This window comes from Dipodomys spectabilis, unplaced genomic scaffold (assembly GCF_019054845.1).
Source record: "Dipodomys spectabilis isolate Male_0828 unplaced genomic scaffold, ASM1905484v1 ptg000373l, whole genome shotgun sequence".
Lineage (NCBI taxonomy): Eukaryota > Metazoa > Chordata > Mammalia > Rodentia > Heteromyidae > Dipodomys > Dipodomys spectabilis.
Window position 1 is genome coordinate 192212 of NW_024871050.1, and position 16680 is coordinate 208891.

Genomic DNA, 16680 nt, shown 5'->3' on the forward strand with positions numbered 1-16680 from the left:
ATTGTGGAGGTAAGAGTCTCAAGGACTTTCCTGCCCGGGCTGACTTTGAATCGTGATCCTCAGACTTCAGCTTTCTGAGTAGGTAGGATTACAGGTGTGAGCCCAGAACCTAGCATCATTTAGGATTTTTATAATTATTGTTTTGGAATATTACTATATGAATGAACATCTAAATGTATATTACATATATATATATCCCACTATATATGTTACATATTACATATATATGGGATTTCTTATGCATTGTATTACAAATATTGATGCTATGTGGGATTATATATATATGTATATATATGGGATTTATGATTATATACAAATTAAATGACTTAAACACTAAGACTCTATAGTCCTTTATGAGACTAAGTACTTACTTTTCAATAATCTCACTTCTTATAGAGGGGCACAAATCATTAAGAAAAGGAGAGGAGGAAACAGGTGAGGTACCAGTCAGTAAGTATAAAACATTACATTGTAAGTATACTCATTTAGTTTTTAACTTCTTGTTTTAAATACACATTCTTACCTTTCTAGGATCTTCTCCAAGTGACCGTAAATAGTATTTCTCATCCTTAAAAGAAAAATAATATTAGCATTATTTAAATAACATTTAAATGAATGTTAAAAAATCCATTTAAAAATATTAAGAAAGAAGAAATAAAATCTTAAATCTGACCTGCTAAAAGTCCTTTTCTAACTAGTACAGTTATTTTGTCCTTTCCACTAATGCTCTCTGGTGGCCATGAGAAGAAATGTCTCTAAATGTTGCCTACTGTAGACTTGTTCCACAAAACATTAAGGAAAATAAAGTCTAAAGGCAAAAACACACATACCTACATCGAAAGCCATGATTAATTTAGCCTTATAGTTCAAATTATTGAGTCACTTTTAACAATGTCTTAACACTTAATAAAATGACTCCTTTTGGCCAACAATATACTTCTTAGGTATAAAAAAAGATACAGTTTTTAACAATTTTTTAAATAACTTTAGAACACTATCAGGTCAGCCTATCCTCAACAAAATAATTCTCAAGCCAAATCCTTAAGTCAGCTCATGTATGAATTAGAAATATATCATTTCAAGTCAGTAAAATTAAAATAAACACTCTTAAAAAGTATCATGTGTACGTGACTGAGTAGCTAACAAGAGAACTGGTTTCTAGCACTGCAAAAATCAAAAGCACCCACTGTTGCCTGAACGTGCTTGAGAATTAGAGAACTGGCATATCAAAGACAGAATTCTCCTCTTTGAAACCAGTATGGACTGTCTTAAACTGCAAAGTGTTTTACCTTAAAACATAATTCTGTTATCATAAACTTTATTGAACTCTCAACTCTTTTTTCATGTAGATTCTGCGAGTTTATTCCTTGCTAAAAATAGTCCCTGATAGTATACTGTCAGCTTTAATGTTTCAGGATTTAAAAAAACACGTCTGTGTAGCAGATAGAGATGAACTGCTCAGATTCCCTTTCATGAATGGACCCATTGCTTAATTGAAGTGTGTGATTAACTTGGGGGTGCGAGTTGTTCACTGTTCACTTTGAGTTCACCTTAGCATTTGAACCAAGAAAAGTCAAACTAAATAGTGAAAAGGGCATAGCCATTGCCACCCAAGGAGAACTACTCTACTGAGTCTACTCAGAGATCCACAGTGAGCTGAAAGGACTGTCAGGTGTGCACCTGTGTCTCATGGATTCCCCTGCATAATTCTGCTTCCTGCTCCTTTCTTATACAGGCAATACTCCCAGATATACATTTCCAGATGACTACAGTGACAATCCATGTATATCTTATCTGCATATTTGTATAATTTTTAGGTTTAATCCTATATCCAGCCTATATTTCTTTTTTTTCCCTTTGTTCTTTTTGGTCTATTTCGTTTTTTGAGACAAGGTCTCATTATGCAGCCCAAGCTAGACTAGAACCTCCTACCTAGGTTTTCAAATGCTGGGATTATTGGCATGTACTACTACTTGCTTGCTTGTTTATTTAGTCTGTCCCAATTATTTATTTATTTATTTAGTGCTTGTCCTGAGGCTTGAACTCAGGGCCTGGGTTCAGCTCCTTGAGCTTTTTTACCCTAGGCTAACAGTCTACCACTTGAACCACAACTCCACGTCTGGCTTTTTGGTGGTTAACTAGAGATAAAGAGTCTCACAGACTTTCTTGCCTGGGTTGGCTTCGAATCACAACACTCAAATCTCTGCCTTCTGGGTAGCTAGGATTACAGACATGAGCCAGCTGCTTTCTAATTTTAAATTTTTGGTGGTGGGGGGGCTCAAACCCAAGTCCTGGCACATGCTATACAAAAGTGCTTTATCACTGAGCTAGGTCTTCTTTTCTACTCTGCCACTCATTACTCTCAAAGAGGAAAGTTCCTAAAGGCAACTACATAGATATTCAAAGCATGGCTATGGAGGTTAAAAGAACAGTTCTCAGGTAAACCTCATGAGAATCAGTTTTAAAAGAAATTACACTGCAGACCCCCAAAGTTTGTAAGGTTCTTGGTAGTAATCAAGTATAACCACTGGCTGACCAATCTGCACAGCTGGTTCAAGTACAGATAATGCTTCATTCCAGGCTTTAGTTTAGTTTGAAATATGGTTTTGAAATAACACAGTGAATCTGAAAAAAGACATAAGTAAACTTCAATGCCATATCTCTATATGCTTAAACTGAATTGTTTAAAGCTGGACTATAATATAAAAATTCTTGTAATTCAATCTTGAATCAATATTACAGCAAATACTCAAAAATTAACAGCTAACAATAAAATATAGAAAAAGATTAAAGAATGAAAATTTCCATTAGTATTTAATTTTGGCATATTGAACAAAAATATTTTCAAAAGAAGTAGCATTAATAACACTTAATGTTTCTATGTGTCAGACACACTGCTAAGTATTTTACAAATTTTATGCATATTTTACAAATTTAATGCAGTTAATGCTCACAAAACCTATATCATATACTATTATTGTCTCCAATTCATATTGTCTCCAATATGGCCAAAGTGTGAGAGCTAGTAAATAGTAGAGCTAGATTCTATATATCAAACCAAATCTTAAGAATGGCTATCATAGACTAATTCTTGAATATGCAAAGATTTTTTTATAAGAAAATCCGCTTATAATATAGATATTAATGCTTTCTGGAAAAATGTATAAGCAGCTAGATATGATGGCTCATGCCTATAATCCTAGCTACTCGAGAGACTGAACTGGAAGGATTACAGTTTAAAGTCAGCCCAAGAAAAAAAGTACACAAGACTCCATCCCAACCAATAAAACACTAAGTATGGAGATATGTGCTATAATACCACCTACACAGGAATGGTAAATAGGAAGATCACAGTCCAGGCCAGCCTAGACAAAATGTGAGACCCTATTTGAAAAATAACTAAAGCAAAAAGGGCTGGGGATATGGCTCAAATGGTAGAACTCCTGCTTAGCAAGTACAAAGCCCAGAGTTCAAATCCCAGTACTAACAATAACAAAAAAGCTAAAGTGTTACCTCTGAAATGAAGAATTCATCATGCTTATCTTCAGCGGCCCTCTGAACTAACTTGTCAAAAGGTAAAGTTCTGAAATAAACATAAAAGAATTGTTAGATTTGGTCATTGTGGATCAACTAGTAATAATATAGTCATTATACATACAGACTCATTGCAGTGTGGTATCATCTGCGTTACAATACTGATAGCTTTTATTATGACCATATTATGTAGAATTCTCAGTTTTTAAAGTTCATTTAAATAGTATGCCTATTTGACCTAAATTATGTGAAATTTTAAAATTAAAGAATTTTAGATTAATGTTATAGATGGATCACTATAGGTCAATAAATATGCTTCTATCCTGTCACTGACGGAAAAAAAATTGCTAAGGCATCTGATTACCTTTGGAATTACACAAAATTCTAGGCTCTGCTACCTGTTTTCGAGTGTCATAAAGCAAATCATGTGATGAATTGAGTCTCTAGTGTTACACTGGAAAGGAAGTAGGCAAATGTGGTCCAATGAAGCCAAACACCAGCCCTATATTCCTACCTTCTGGCACCATTCCAGAACACTGCACTCGTGTTGTACCCTTTGTTGGTGTTAAGGCTTCTGAAAATAGCTCAAGAATTCAAGTGAAGTCATTAATTTTTAATGTCAAATTTCTGTTTCAAAGCCTATTTCCATCTTGGGAAACAGAGTTTCCTTTACATCATATTCTAGAGAGTTATCTTTTCTCCAGTTCTTGTCCCATCTTTTCATCTTTCTAGACTCAGAAGAGATGAAGAGATCAACATATCAGTAACACAAGGATATCCTCCAAAGCTTTTCCTCTGCTCCTTGACTGCACACCTGCCCTCAAATATGATTAAAGAGCTGTAATTTTTGTCTTATTAGAAAACTGAACTTTGTACAGGGGAGATGGGAAGCAGATGGTCTTTTATGAGATGACCTGAGACTGGCTTACTTTCTCCTGGCACTGGGTAGATAAATGTGATACTAGGCAACACTGTTCACAGTAAAAATCCTTTTTGGTTAGTGAACTATGTCTGCACAAGAAGTTATGTGAGTGGCCTAAAAGTATCAAGAGCGGGGAAGGTAGTTGTGGAGGTGGGAAGGAAGGGATGGCAAGGGGAAAACAAAGGAGGAGGCAACAATGCTCAATAGGAAATGTATTCATTACCTTGCTCATATAACTGCAACCCCTCTCCAGCATTTTTACAATAAAAAACATACTACAAAAAATATCAAGAGGATTATTAGGACTAAATATAAAAGGCAGAGAATGTAGCTTTCATGTATGCTATGTAACTCCAACTGTGATATATTCCTTGGAGAAACCTAGCTGTGTTCATGGACTATTTTTTTGGCAGGGGTAGGGGAAGTCAGTGGTGGAGCTTGAACTCAGGGCCTGGGTTCTGTCCCTTGGTTCTTTTTGCTCAAGGCTAGGGCCCTATCACTTTGAGCCACAATGCTACTTCCAGTTTTCTGGTGGTTAATTGGAGATAAGAGTCTCACTGACTTTACTGTCTGGGCTAGCTTCAAACAGTGACCCTCAGATCTCAACCTCCTGAGTATCAGCAAGGATTACAAGCATGAGCCAGAAGCACCCAGCTCATGGGTTATTGATTGATTTTGGGGGAACATGTTTTTTTATCTAAACTCTCATATATTTCAGAACCACCTTCATAATCTTGTCCCTTTACAACTCAGTCATCAACTGGTAAACCAATAAATGGCTCTTGGGCTTATACAAAGACTCCTACTAAAACTATCCTGCTCATATACTACTTCCTGCCTTGTATTCTTCTGAAAAGTTAAGTGAATCTGATCAAGGTTCTGGACTAATGGGCCCTTGAGTGTGAATGTCCATCTGCACCAGAAGGTACTGCTGGTAATTAGGGAAAGCAAGCGCTGCAGGCATAGAAAAGTGGAGTCTACAATCCATATACACCAATGCAAAGAGCCACGTTTCCTACTCTAGTTTCTCACAAATTATATCAATAAAGTTACTTAACATCATCCTACTCAATATTTTCCTTCTCAGGCATCACTATGTACAACCTTCTTTCCTACCAAAGAATCTTTGAAGAGTTTGGGCCAGAAGGAAGCCTTATATATGGCCCAGAACTACAAGTATAATTGGTGTAACAGGTTTATCTTAGTAGGGAGAAGTGTCCCAAAACCTTTACAGAAAACAGGGCAGAATATTAAGGCTGCACAAACAAAGTAGAGCAGGCCAAAGAAGCAGAATTGCGATGTTGCCAGAAATCTCCCCGTAAGTAGTAGTACCATCATAGCTTCTACGAATCACTGGTCCCCATGGAGGGCAGGAAATGAAGAATATAAGCTGGGAAGTTTGTTTTTTTTAATTTAATTTAATTTTATTTGTGAACATACTGTACAGAGGAGTTACAGTTACATGGGCAGGATAATGCGTACATTTCTTACCAAGCATTGCAGCCTCCTCCTTTGTTTATCCTTCACATCCCTTCCCAGCCTCCCCCCTCCCCCCCTAATCCCAATCCTTCTCCGTCCCCCCTCCCCCCCCCCCCCCCCCCCCCCGCACCAACGTTGTAAAGCTCGTTTTGGACATGACAACTTGTACTTCTCATTGTTGCAACAGGTCCACCTGTATCCTTAAACAACTGGTTTTTCCCCATCTCCTCCACAAGTTATACTGACATCAAATATAGTGAAAGCAGGGGTTATACTGTGGAGGAGGGACATACAAAGCAACAAAGAGATAATCTTATAAATGTGTTAGAAACACATGCATGAAAGAAAAAAAACATTAAAGTACACATCTAAGGGTTCATTTTCCTGACATCACATTATCTGACCTTTTCCGCTTGACTCATACATATACTAGATATTACAAATAAGGGAAACCATGGGACCTACGTTTCTTTGGGCCTGGCTTACTTCACTTAATATAATTTTTTCCAAGTTTTTCCATTTCCTAACAAATGGGGCAATGTCATTCTTTCTGATGGAGGCATAGAATTCCATTGTGTATATATACCACATTTTCTTGATCCATTCATCTACTGAGGGGCATCTGGGTTGGTTCCATATCTTAGCTATGGTAAATAATGCTGCAATAAACATAGTTGTGCTGGTAGCTTTAGTGTGGTCTTGTTTGTAAACATTAGGGTAAATGCCCAAAAGTGGGATTGCTGGGTCATTGGGGAGCTCTATGTGGAGTCTTTTGAGGAACCTCCATACTGCTTTCCAAAGTGGTTGAACAAGTTTACATTCCCACCAACAATGAAGTAAGGTTCCTTTCTGTCCACATCCCCTCCAGCATCTGTTGTTGTTAGAGTTCTTGATTTTTGCCGTTCTAACTGGAGTGAGGTGATATCTCAATGTTGTTTTGATTTGCATTTCTTTTATGGCTAGGGATGTTGAACATTTCTTCATGTGTCTATTGGCCATCCTTCTTTCTTCTTCAGAGAAGCTTCTCTTTAAGTCTTTCGCCCACTTACTTATTGGGCAGTTGTTTCTTTGAGGATTTGTTGTTGGGTGGTTTAATTTTTTGAGTTCCAAGTATATTTTAGATATGAGACCCTTGTCCGTTGTATGGCTAGTAAAGATCTTCTCCCAGTCCATGGGCTTTCTATTGATCTTGCTAGCTATGTCATTTGCCCTGCAGAAGTTCTGCAACCTTATACAATCCCATTTGTCCAACCTTTCTTTGATTTGTTGTGTTTCCGGGTCTCTATTCAGAAAATTTCGGCCTGAGCCAAGGAGACCCAGGGTTTCTCCTATTCCATCCTGTAATGTTTTCAGAGTGTCTGCTTTGAGTTCAAGGTCTTTGATCCATTTGGAGTTGATTCTGGTGCAGGGTGATATATAAGGATCTAGCTTTAGTTTTCTACATGTAGTTAACCAGTTTTGCCAGCACCATTTACTGAAGAGGCTGTCTGTCTTCCATTCTATTGTTTTAGCTCCCTTATCGAAGATTAGATGGCTATAGGTCTGTAGGTTCATTTCTGGGTTTTCAATTCTATTCCATTGGTCCTGAGGTCTGTTCTTATGCCAATACCAAGCTGTTTTGATTACTATGGCTTTATAGTAGAGTTTGAAATTTGGTATTGATATTCCTCCAGCAGTGTTCTTTCCGTTGAGGAGCGTTTTTGCTATTCGGGGTCTTTTATTGTTCCATATGAATTTTTGGATTGCCTCTTCTATTTCCTTGAAGAATGAGGGTGGAATTTTGATAGGTATTGCGTTGAATTTGTAAATAGCCTTGGGAAGTATTGCCATTTTCACGATGTTAATCTTTCCAATCCAGGAGTATGGGAGGTTTTGCCATTTTTTAAGTTCTGTGTTGATTTCCTTTTTCAAGGTTTTAAAGTTTTCATCATAGAGGTCCTTCACTTCTTTAGTTAAGTTAATTCCGAGGTATTTTATTTTTTGTGGGGCTATTACAAATGGAGTTGCTTTCCTAATTTCAGCCACACTTTTCTCATTGTTGGCATACAGAAAAGTAAGCTGGGAAGTTTTGTGGCTTAAAGATTTTATGTACCCATGTACCCTCTATTAAAGTGCTATGTGACTGGATTAGCATAGACCAAAGGAGTCAGTACTGAAAGGAGGTTATGGGTTATCATGGACTCTGTAGAGTCAGGCAAATTTGAGTATACATCCTGAGTTCTACCACTTTAAATTACATCTTTGGGTATATGACTTAATATTTTTAAACCTCTGCTTACTCATCTATGATATCATAAAGCTACGTCACAGATTGTCTTGTGTTTAAAATTAGAAATAGAATGTTTGGCACAGTACCTGATATACTGTAAGTGTTCAAGAAGGATAGATGCTGTGGTTAGTAACAATGATAATGTACCCTCAGCAGTATGCAGGCAATCATCAACATTATAAGAACATAAAAAAAAAAAAACCTTTCACTGCCCAGCTTCCCATTTTGGAATCACTTCTTTACAAAATCCAGATCAGGATTGATGACAGTGTTATAAACAAGAGGAAGATGATGGCAGAATTTCTAAAGCAAGTAAAGCTTATGTTTACTAGTTTTATGCTATGAATCATATGACTAGAAGATACTAACAGCATTCTTTCACTACCCAATTCTTTTGTTGAGGTATCCAGAGCTAACAAGAAAAACATTAAAGTTAAAACTTTGTGGGTCATGGGGCTTTAACTCAGGGCATGGGTGCTGTCCCCCTGAGCTTCTGTGTTTAAGGCTAGCACTCTACCACCTTGTAGCCACAAAGCCACTTCTGGTTTTCTGGTGGTTAATTGGAGATAAGAGAGTCTCACAGGCTTTCCTGCCTGGGCTGGCTTCAAATGGGATGTCAGCCTTTGAGTAGTTAGGATTACAGGCGTGAGACTTTTTAATGCACCCCTCTTCAGATGTCTTATTGAAAAAGAAAGGAGCCTCACGCTGATTTAACAGTGGATGTGTCTGCAGAATTTGTTTCTAGTATCTCTGGTTTAATGATCTCCTCCCTTTTCTATGGTTTACTAAATGCTATAAAAGAATTAAAGCTATTGTTTTCTAAAGCAGTAATTTTTCAGCTTTCTAGTAGCACCAGTGAAAGGTTTTAAGGGAGCCAGCATAGATCTGTAACACAATATATGTTTGAAAAGTTTAAAAGGCATGAGAAAACACCAAGGCAATTCAAGATGAAATTTTATTATAGCACTAGATACTGGAAAATAAACATCATTAATTATAGGCTGAAAACACTCATCACTCCAACACTTTCTTCTACTTTTTTGATGTAATGAGAAGTGAAAAGTTCATAAACTTGGAAAACCCTACAGCAATTAGATTTAATTCATGACCTATTAAAAACCCAAACTATAATGTAAGTATTCAGAGCACTGAAACTGAGAAGTGCTTTGGCAGCTGCTACAGAAACTTGGGGAATTCTAATGAGAAAGGAACAGCCCAGGACACTGGAAACTCTGTTTAGCTCATCTCTAAACTAAAGCCTCTGGTTAACTACATGGTTTCTCAATAGATTTAATTTGTTGGAAACTGCGTGTGCTCAAAACTTGGAAGTTATTTTTTAATTTAACATTTTTAGTGAATCTCATGGGAATAAATAGCATAAGAAATCTGCAACATCAAGTTAGTGTTTTCAAGTTTAGAAATTTAGCAGTTTTTTCACTACTTCTTATACATTTTTATGCGACACCACAATATAAAGTAGCAACTATGAGAGAAATTAAAGATATTCAATATTAGTTAAACAAAAGAGAAAATTAAGCACAATTAAGTCTTAAAAAGCTGTACCTATATTTCTAGAAAGGGAAGATATATAAAACAAGAGCCTATTAGAAAATATTCTATTCCAGGTAAGTTACTAATGGGATAGGATAAATTAATTCAGCACTGAATGAATACAACACAACCAATCTCAGATCAACCTCTAGTTATTGAAGTTCTCTTTCATGGCTCCAAAGATATTAGGCATAAAAATATTTTTTTGGAAATGTCTTTGTACAATTATGTAAACTCAGAATTCTTGTCTTTTAAAAGCTATTCTCAAAAAGAAGTCAGTAAACATGATTACATAAACTAGCCAAAAGTTAAAATGCCATATGGTCTTTGCATAATAATGTAAAAATATTTTTAAAGTTTAAAAAGTTATTTGCATCCCAAAAAGTAAACCTCAGAAGATACCTATATACAAAGTTCTTACTAATGAAGTCCATCTGTGCAACTGTAGAAACATGAATTTTTACTTCTTTCGTCCCTCCAACTTGGCTTAGGTAATCCACTGTCCATTTGCTTGTGCATGACCCCAAATCAATTCCTTCTAACACAAGTGGTTTTCTCTGCAAGGAAAAAATAATAACAAATTGTGTGAGTATGTATGTGTGAAAACCAATACTACATTGGGAGTTGTATTTGGTAATCAAGTTGATTCTTGATACCAAGATGTTCAAACTCAACACTTTTGACTTAAGTGGGAAGAGGATCCATGTAATATGCTTATACAAAATTTTAAGACAGAAAAATAAGAACAGGAACATCAATACACAAGAGAAATCCAAATATTAAAGTTATTTTCATCTTAAAAATTAAAAAAAAAATTTTCTAAGTCAAACATTTTTGTAACTTCTTATGGTTACAAAATAGTTTTGATACTATTCCAGACTTCTAAAAAAGTTGCAAATGGACAGTGGATTACCTAAGCCAAATTGGAATAGTATTTTATCCTATTTGCTTTATCATTTGCTCTCATACAATTTTTAGAGAGGGAAATATTGCCAACATCATGCTCCTTTGTCTCTAGACTTGAGTGCACCTTCAGAAAACATTCTCTTCCATAACCATGGAGTAATTATCAAAATTATGTTGCACATTGAGTTAATACTATTATGCAATCTATAGTCCCCTTCAGATTTAATTATCCCAACAATTTTCTTTAGTTACTTGTTCTCCTGGTCTAGAGTTCATCCTGAAAGGCTACAATGTGTTCACTTGCCAGGTGTGCGTCTCTTTCTCCTCACTCCTCTCTCCCTGATCCATCCCTCCCTCCTTCCCTTTTTCCTTCCCTCCCTCACCCTCATCCTGAACTCAGGGCCTGGGCACTGTCCCTGGCTTCTTTGTGCTCAAGGGTAGCACTATACCACTTGAGCCACAGAGCCACTTCCAGCTTTTTTGAGTAGTTTATTGGAGATAAGAGTCTCAAGGGGACTTTTTTGCCCAGGCTGGCTTCGAACCATGATCCTCAGATCCCAACAACCTCTTGAGTAGCTAGGATTACAGGTGTGAACCACCAGCGCCCAGCCCATGTCTCTTTAAGTCTGTTTTTCCTCCCCTCTATCTTTGTCTCCCATATCTACCATTAAAAAAAAAGAAAATGTAGTTGCAAAAAGATGTTACAATTCTGTAAGTCAATGACCTGACAATTTTGAAGCCCACAGGCCAGTTATTTTGTTCAGTGCTCTTCAAATTAAGTTTATCAGAAGTTTCTTCATGTTTAGATTCAGGTTATTCATTTTGCAGAAAGAATGTATTACAGAAAGAATGTTGTGATCATCCTGGAGTATATCAGGTGGCAACTGGTATTATACTCTACCATCTGAGATGTTAACTATGATAATTTTGATCTGAAATTAACAGTGATACAATCAGTACAAAATACAGTGATTTTTTTTCAACTCCATCATGTATTCTACATTTATTACTTGACACCATAATGTTAAAAGGTGAGCTCTGATATCTCCATTCATTAATTTTATTCTTAGATTATTAAATCTAAGGATTTTGTTTAAGACTTATTCCATAGCCCAAGCTATCCTCCAACCCCCAGGCCTTTCATTCCTGCCTCCTTAGTTGTAGGCTTACAGATGTATACCACCATGTTTATCCTTAGTAATGTAATTTTGATGTTCTAATTATCTCAGGTTTAGCCAGGCTGCATTAGGCTGATTGAACCTTTGGACTTTTTAACCTGAACACTTTACTTTACAGTGAAATAAAACAATCCAGTATTCTTTTGTACATTCTGTGTTCAGTCCTGCAAACAGCCATCTCTTTAAGTAGCTCTTGTTTCTTCTAAATGGGGAATGTGTAACTGAATATCATTACTTCTACTTATTCAGCAGTCACATCTAAGAAATTCATGTGTGTACACAACCTTAAATAAACAAAACACACAGCCATGTATGCATACACATGTACACTTAATGCATGAATCGCACATATTTCAATGTTTACTCTTTATTATTATGCATAAATTTTTTTCAACAGTGAGGAACCTAATTCCCATTATCCTCAATATTTAATCATCTGAAAAGCCCAAGAATATAAAGTATTTTCAGAATTTTTAGATCATGGCATTGTAAAAAGCAACTGCTAACCAGGATTATATCCTAACTATTTGGGAAGCTAAGTTTGGACAATGTAGTTTGAAGCCAGACCAGGAAAGAATTCTTATCTCTAACCAGAAAAAAGCCAGAAGTGGGGCTGTGATTCAAGTGGTAAAAGTGCTAGCAATGAGCAAAAAAGTTCAGGGACAGTGCTTAGGCCCTGACTTCAACCAATACACACACACACACACACACGCTTAGGCCCTGACTTCAACACACACACACACACACACACACACACACACACACACCCAACTCCTCCACTTCAACCAATACACACACACACACACACGCTTAGGCCCTGACTTCAACACACACACACACACACACACACACACACACACACACACACACACACACACACACACACACACACACACACACCCAACTCCTCCACTATCTAGTATTCAGTCTGTTTGCAGTCCACCATCCCCACCTCCCCATACTTTTTTTTTTTTTGGTGCCAGTCCTGAGGCTTGAATTTTTGGCCTAGGTGCTATCCCTGAAGTTTTTGTGATAAAGGCTAACACTCTACCACTTAAGCCACAGCTACCCTTCTGGGTTTTTTGATGGTTAACTGGAGGTAAAAGTGTTACAGGTTTTACTGCCTGAGATGGTGGCTTCAAACGACAATCCTCAGATCTAGGCCTCCTGAGCAGCAGGATTACTGACATAAGCTACCAGTATCCAGCTAGCTCAGGATATACAAGCAAAGTACTATGTTAAAAAAGTGTCTTCCGTTGCTTCTCCCCCTCCTCTGGATAGGTTCATTTGTTCTTTTGTTTTCTAATTTAAGGTTTTGTTATTTTAAATTTTCATATGCTTACTGATTATTATTATTTATTCAGGCATAAAAATAACCAATGTTATAAATTTCTTAATTATCACTTCTGTGTTTCTTGCCTGCTATGTCCTCAAAAAGATACATTTTCTTATCCCACCCTTTTATGTAAAAAGTGGCTTGCTTTATTTTCTTCTATGATTTGCTTTTTGTAAAATACAAAAATATACTTTCAAAATAACGGCTATCAGTTCAGATATCTCCTTTCTTCTTTTTTGTAACTGCTGAGTATAGTACAGTATAAGTAGGCAATAATGTATTCAATCACTCTCCTATGTAGTCTGTCAGGTTATTTCAATAATTTTAAGTTCAACATTTTTGGAAAAATGCTTTCAGGAATAATTCTGAAATGAGAATTTGCTGAGTCGTAAACTAAATACATGTAGTTTTATTAATATTTGTATAAAGGTTTAAATCTCTTGGCATAAAATGTGAGAACAGCAGTTTCTTCATAGCTTCACCAATAGCTTACCTTCAAAATTTCTTAATTTTTGCCAATACGTGAGGTAAGAACTAGTACTTGTGTAACTTTAGTTTTTCCTAAAGTTGACTATCCTTTCAAATGGCTAAAGACTATCTTAATAGTTTTTTGTTTTGTTTTTCAATTAATGCTCAGTTTGGGCCTTTCCCCCACCCCCCTCCCCTCCTTTTAAAAGTTCTTTGTAAGACAAGGTCTTTTTACAATCCTTTATGAGATCTATGTTGAAAATACTTTCTTTCCATTTGTTATTTCAACTTTATTTACAGTGCTTGTCATGCAAAATTTTCATGTAGTCAGACCGCAACTTTTTTTTATTGTAAAGATGCTGTACAGAGGAGTCGAACATTGTTACCCCCGCCTTTGTTTTTCTTCTACTATCCCTAAGACTGTAACTTTTTACTGTATCTGAAGTTGGAGTCATAGAAAAGGTTTCCAACAGACCTAGAGGAACTTACTGTTCTAATACTCGTGTGATTTCTTTTTCTTACATTTGGGATATACTTGTTCATTGCTGTACATGGTATATTTATTGTTTTCTGAATGACTAGTTAGCACCGTTAAAGCAGTGAAACTACTACAGTAACAGTGTCTATGTGCAGTGAACTTTCTAAAACCACAGCAAATGCACAACACCAAGAGTGATTTTAGACTATAGACTCTGAGTAAAAACTATGTCAATGTAGGCTCTTATGAGAAACATAATGGATATTACATACTGTGAGGGCAGGAAGTATATGAGAAATCTCTGTACCATCTGTTCATTTTGGTGTGAAGCTAGAACTATTCAAGAACAATATATTAAAAATATTTTTGACTCAGTGATTTTTGAAATGTCATGTTCATATATACTCATTTTCCATCCTGAAAAAAAAAAAACTATATAGAGAGAGTGTCATTGTTGGACTTTTTTTTGGGGGGGGGGGGGTCCGGTCGTGGGGCCTGAACTTGGCCTGGGCGCTGTCCCTCAGGTCTTCAGCTCAAGGCTAGCGCTCTACCACTTGAGCCACAGCGCCACTTCCGGCTTTTTTCTTTTTGCTTATGTGGTGCTGAGGAATTGAACCCACGGCCTCGAGCATGCAAGGCAAGCGCTCTACCACTGAGCCACCTTCCCAGCCCCCTTTTTTTTTGGGGGGGGTCCAGTCGTGGAGCCTGAACTCTGGGCCTGGGCGCTGTCCCTCAGCTCTTCAGCTCAAGGCTAGCACTCTACCGTCATTGTTGGACTTTCTATTTTTGTTTTTGGCTAGTCTTAAGCTTGAACTTTGGGCCTGGGCCTTGTATCACTTAAGCCACAGAGCCACTTCCAGCTTTTTCTAGTGGCTGGAGATAAGTTTCACTGACTTATAAAGACAATCCTCACATCTCAGCCTCCAAACTAGATTAGAGGTGTGAACCTGTTATAGGAAGTGGAGTTTAGCTCAAGTGGTAGAGCACCAACCTTAAAAAAGCCAAATAAGAGATGAGTCTGAATGCTATTTGCTTACAAGGTTGTAATCTTCATTTGCACTTTTTCAAGTTTGTCTCAAAAAGCTGTGTGGAGGGTTTTTTTAATGGTAACTCATAGAAAACCAAATTTTCTGAGCCTGAGATATGGTGTACAGCTTATAATCAAGTGTTATTTTATAAATAAAATCTTTGTAGGAGCAGAAAAAAAAAAAGCCAAGTAAGAGCACAAGGTCCTGAGTTCAAGCCCTAGTACTGGTACCAAAGGGGGGGAAAACTAAAAAATATTTTACTATAAAAATAAAATATACATATAAAATATTAGAACAAAAGAAGATTAAGTAAAAAGTAAAGTTCTGCTTCTGTCTTTATGCTTTCTCCAAAGATACACCTAAGGCATTAATCATTTCTATCCTCCAGACACCTGAATACCATTAAAACACAGGTATCAATGCCTGTCAGACTTGCTACTTTTTATCTGTGCACATTTATCATGCCTCGAGTTAATGGTAGAGTTTTCAGAACATGTTAAAAAACTAAACAGGTATTCTTTTTCCTCTCTCCATTTTGTTATAATTTTTAGTCTTATTATAAGCACAAAAGGTCGTAGGAATTTTATACTTTATGAAACTTAGCAATGCTTCCACATATATTATGTCTGGACAGAGAAAACTAACTTGCTGTGCATCTTACAAAACACTTGCAAATGTAGGATTCAGTCTTCACAACACTGCCCTGTCAGTACGGATACTGCATCCCTATCATTCCTGAGATGGGGTTTGAGGAAGAGCAACCCATAGAAGACTAGTTCTGAAAAATAAACGAAGCTTTGAATGGTCTCCAGCGGGTTTTGAACCTAACAAAGGGGAAAAAAATGTTCATCCTTGACTTGATCCTCAGATCACGCTAACAGATGTGTACATCAACGAAGAAAACTATTTTTTGTTGTTGTAGTTTGCTTGCTTGTTTTTCGTCTATCAATTTTGTCCAGCCACAGCTTACTTTCACCTTCGGGGTTTTTTTTCCCTTTAAATGCTTGCTATTTTTTTTTTTTCTGAAGTACTTAAAAAGAACAAAAACAAAAAAACCAAACGTCTCCTTTATGCTACCAGAAGTTTTCTTATTTAAAACCAAAACAAAAACACAAAACTGAGAGATTCTGAAGTCTGAACTACAGACAAGGTTAGAACCCAGGACCAAGGACGTTTTGGGGGAGATTTCCACGCCGGTGGACGGAGGGCCCCGCGGGGCTCCGAACCGAGTTCCCCGCAGGGCTGCAGGGCGTGGGCCCACGGGCCCCTCGCGTCACCCAGCGGCCGGCCCGGGGAGCACGGACCTGCCAGTCCGTCCCTCCCGCGGGGTCTCCCCGCCCGCTTCCCAGCCTCGGGCGCCGCGGGGCGGCGCGGGCAGGGGCCTCCCGCCTCGAGGTCCTCACCTGTGGATAGAGGTGCTGCAGGAACCGCTCCCGCGAAACGCCCGGCAGCCGGGGCACGGGGCGGCGCTCGCCCGCCATGCTCGCGCTCCCGGGGGCGTCTCCGGAAGGCCTCGGGACCTTTGGCGCCT

At 37.5% G+C, this 16680-nt stretch overlaps 1 protein-coding gene across 1 annotated transcript in view; it reads right to left on the reverse strand.

Moving 5' to 3' along the window:
* Positions 1–16669, reverse strand: part of Tyw5 (tRNA-yW synthesizing protein 5) — a 28786-nt gene extending 12117 nt beyond the window's left edge. Inside the window, exons 1-4 of the mRNA XM_042666954.1 lie at positions 16553–16669; positions 10158–10312; positions 3514–3583; positions 524–568 (exon numbers count right to left, since the gene is read on the reverse strand). Of these exons, the coding sequence (XP_042522888.1) occupies positions 524–568; positions 3514–3583; positions 10158–10312; positions 16553–16630 (348 nt within the window). The 5' untranslated portion in view covers positions 16631–16669. The remainder of the gene's footprint in view (positions 1–523; positions 569–3513; positions 3584–10157; positions 10313–16552) is intronic.
* Between the last annotated feature and the right edge of the window lie 11 nt (positions 16670–16680).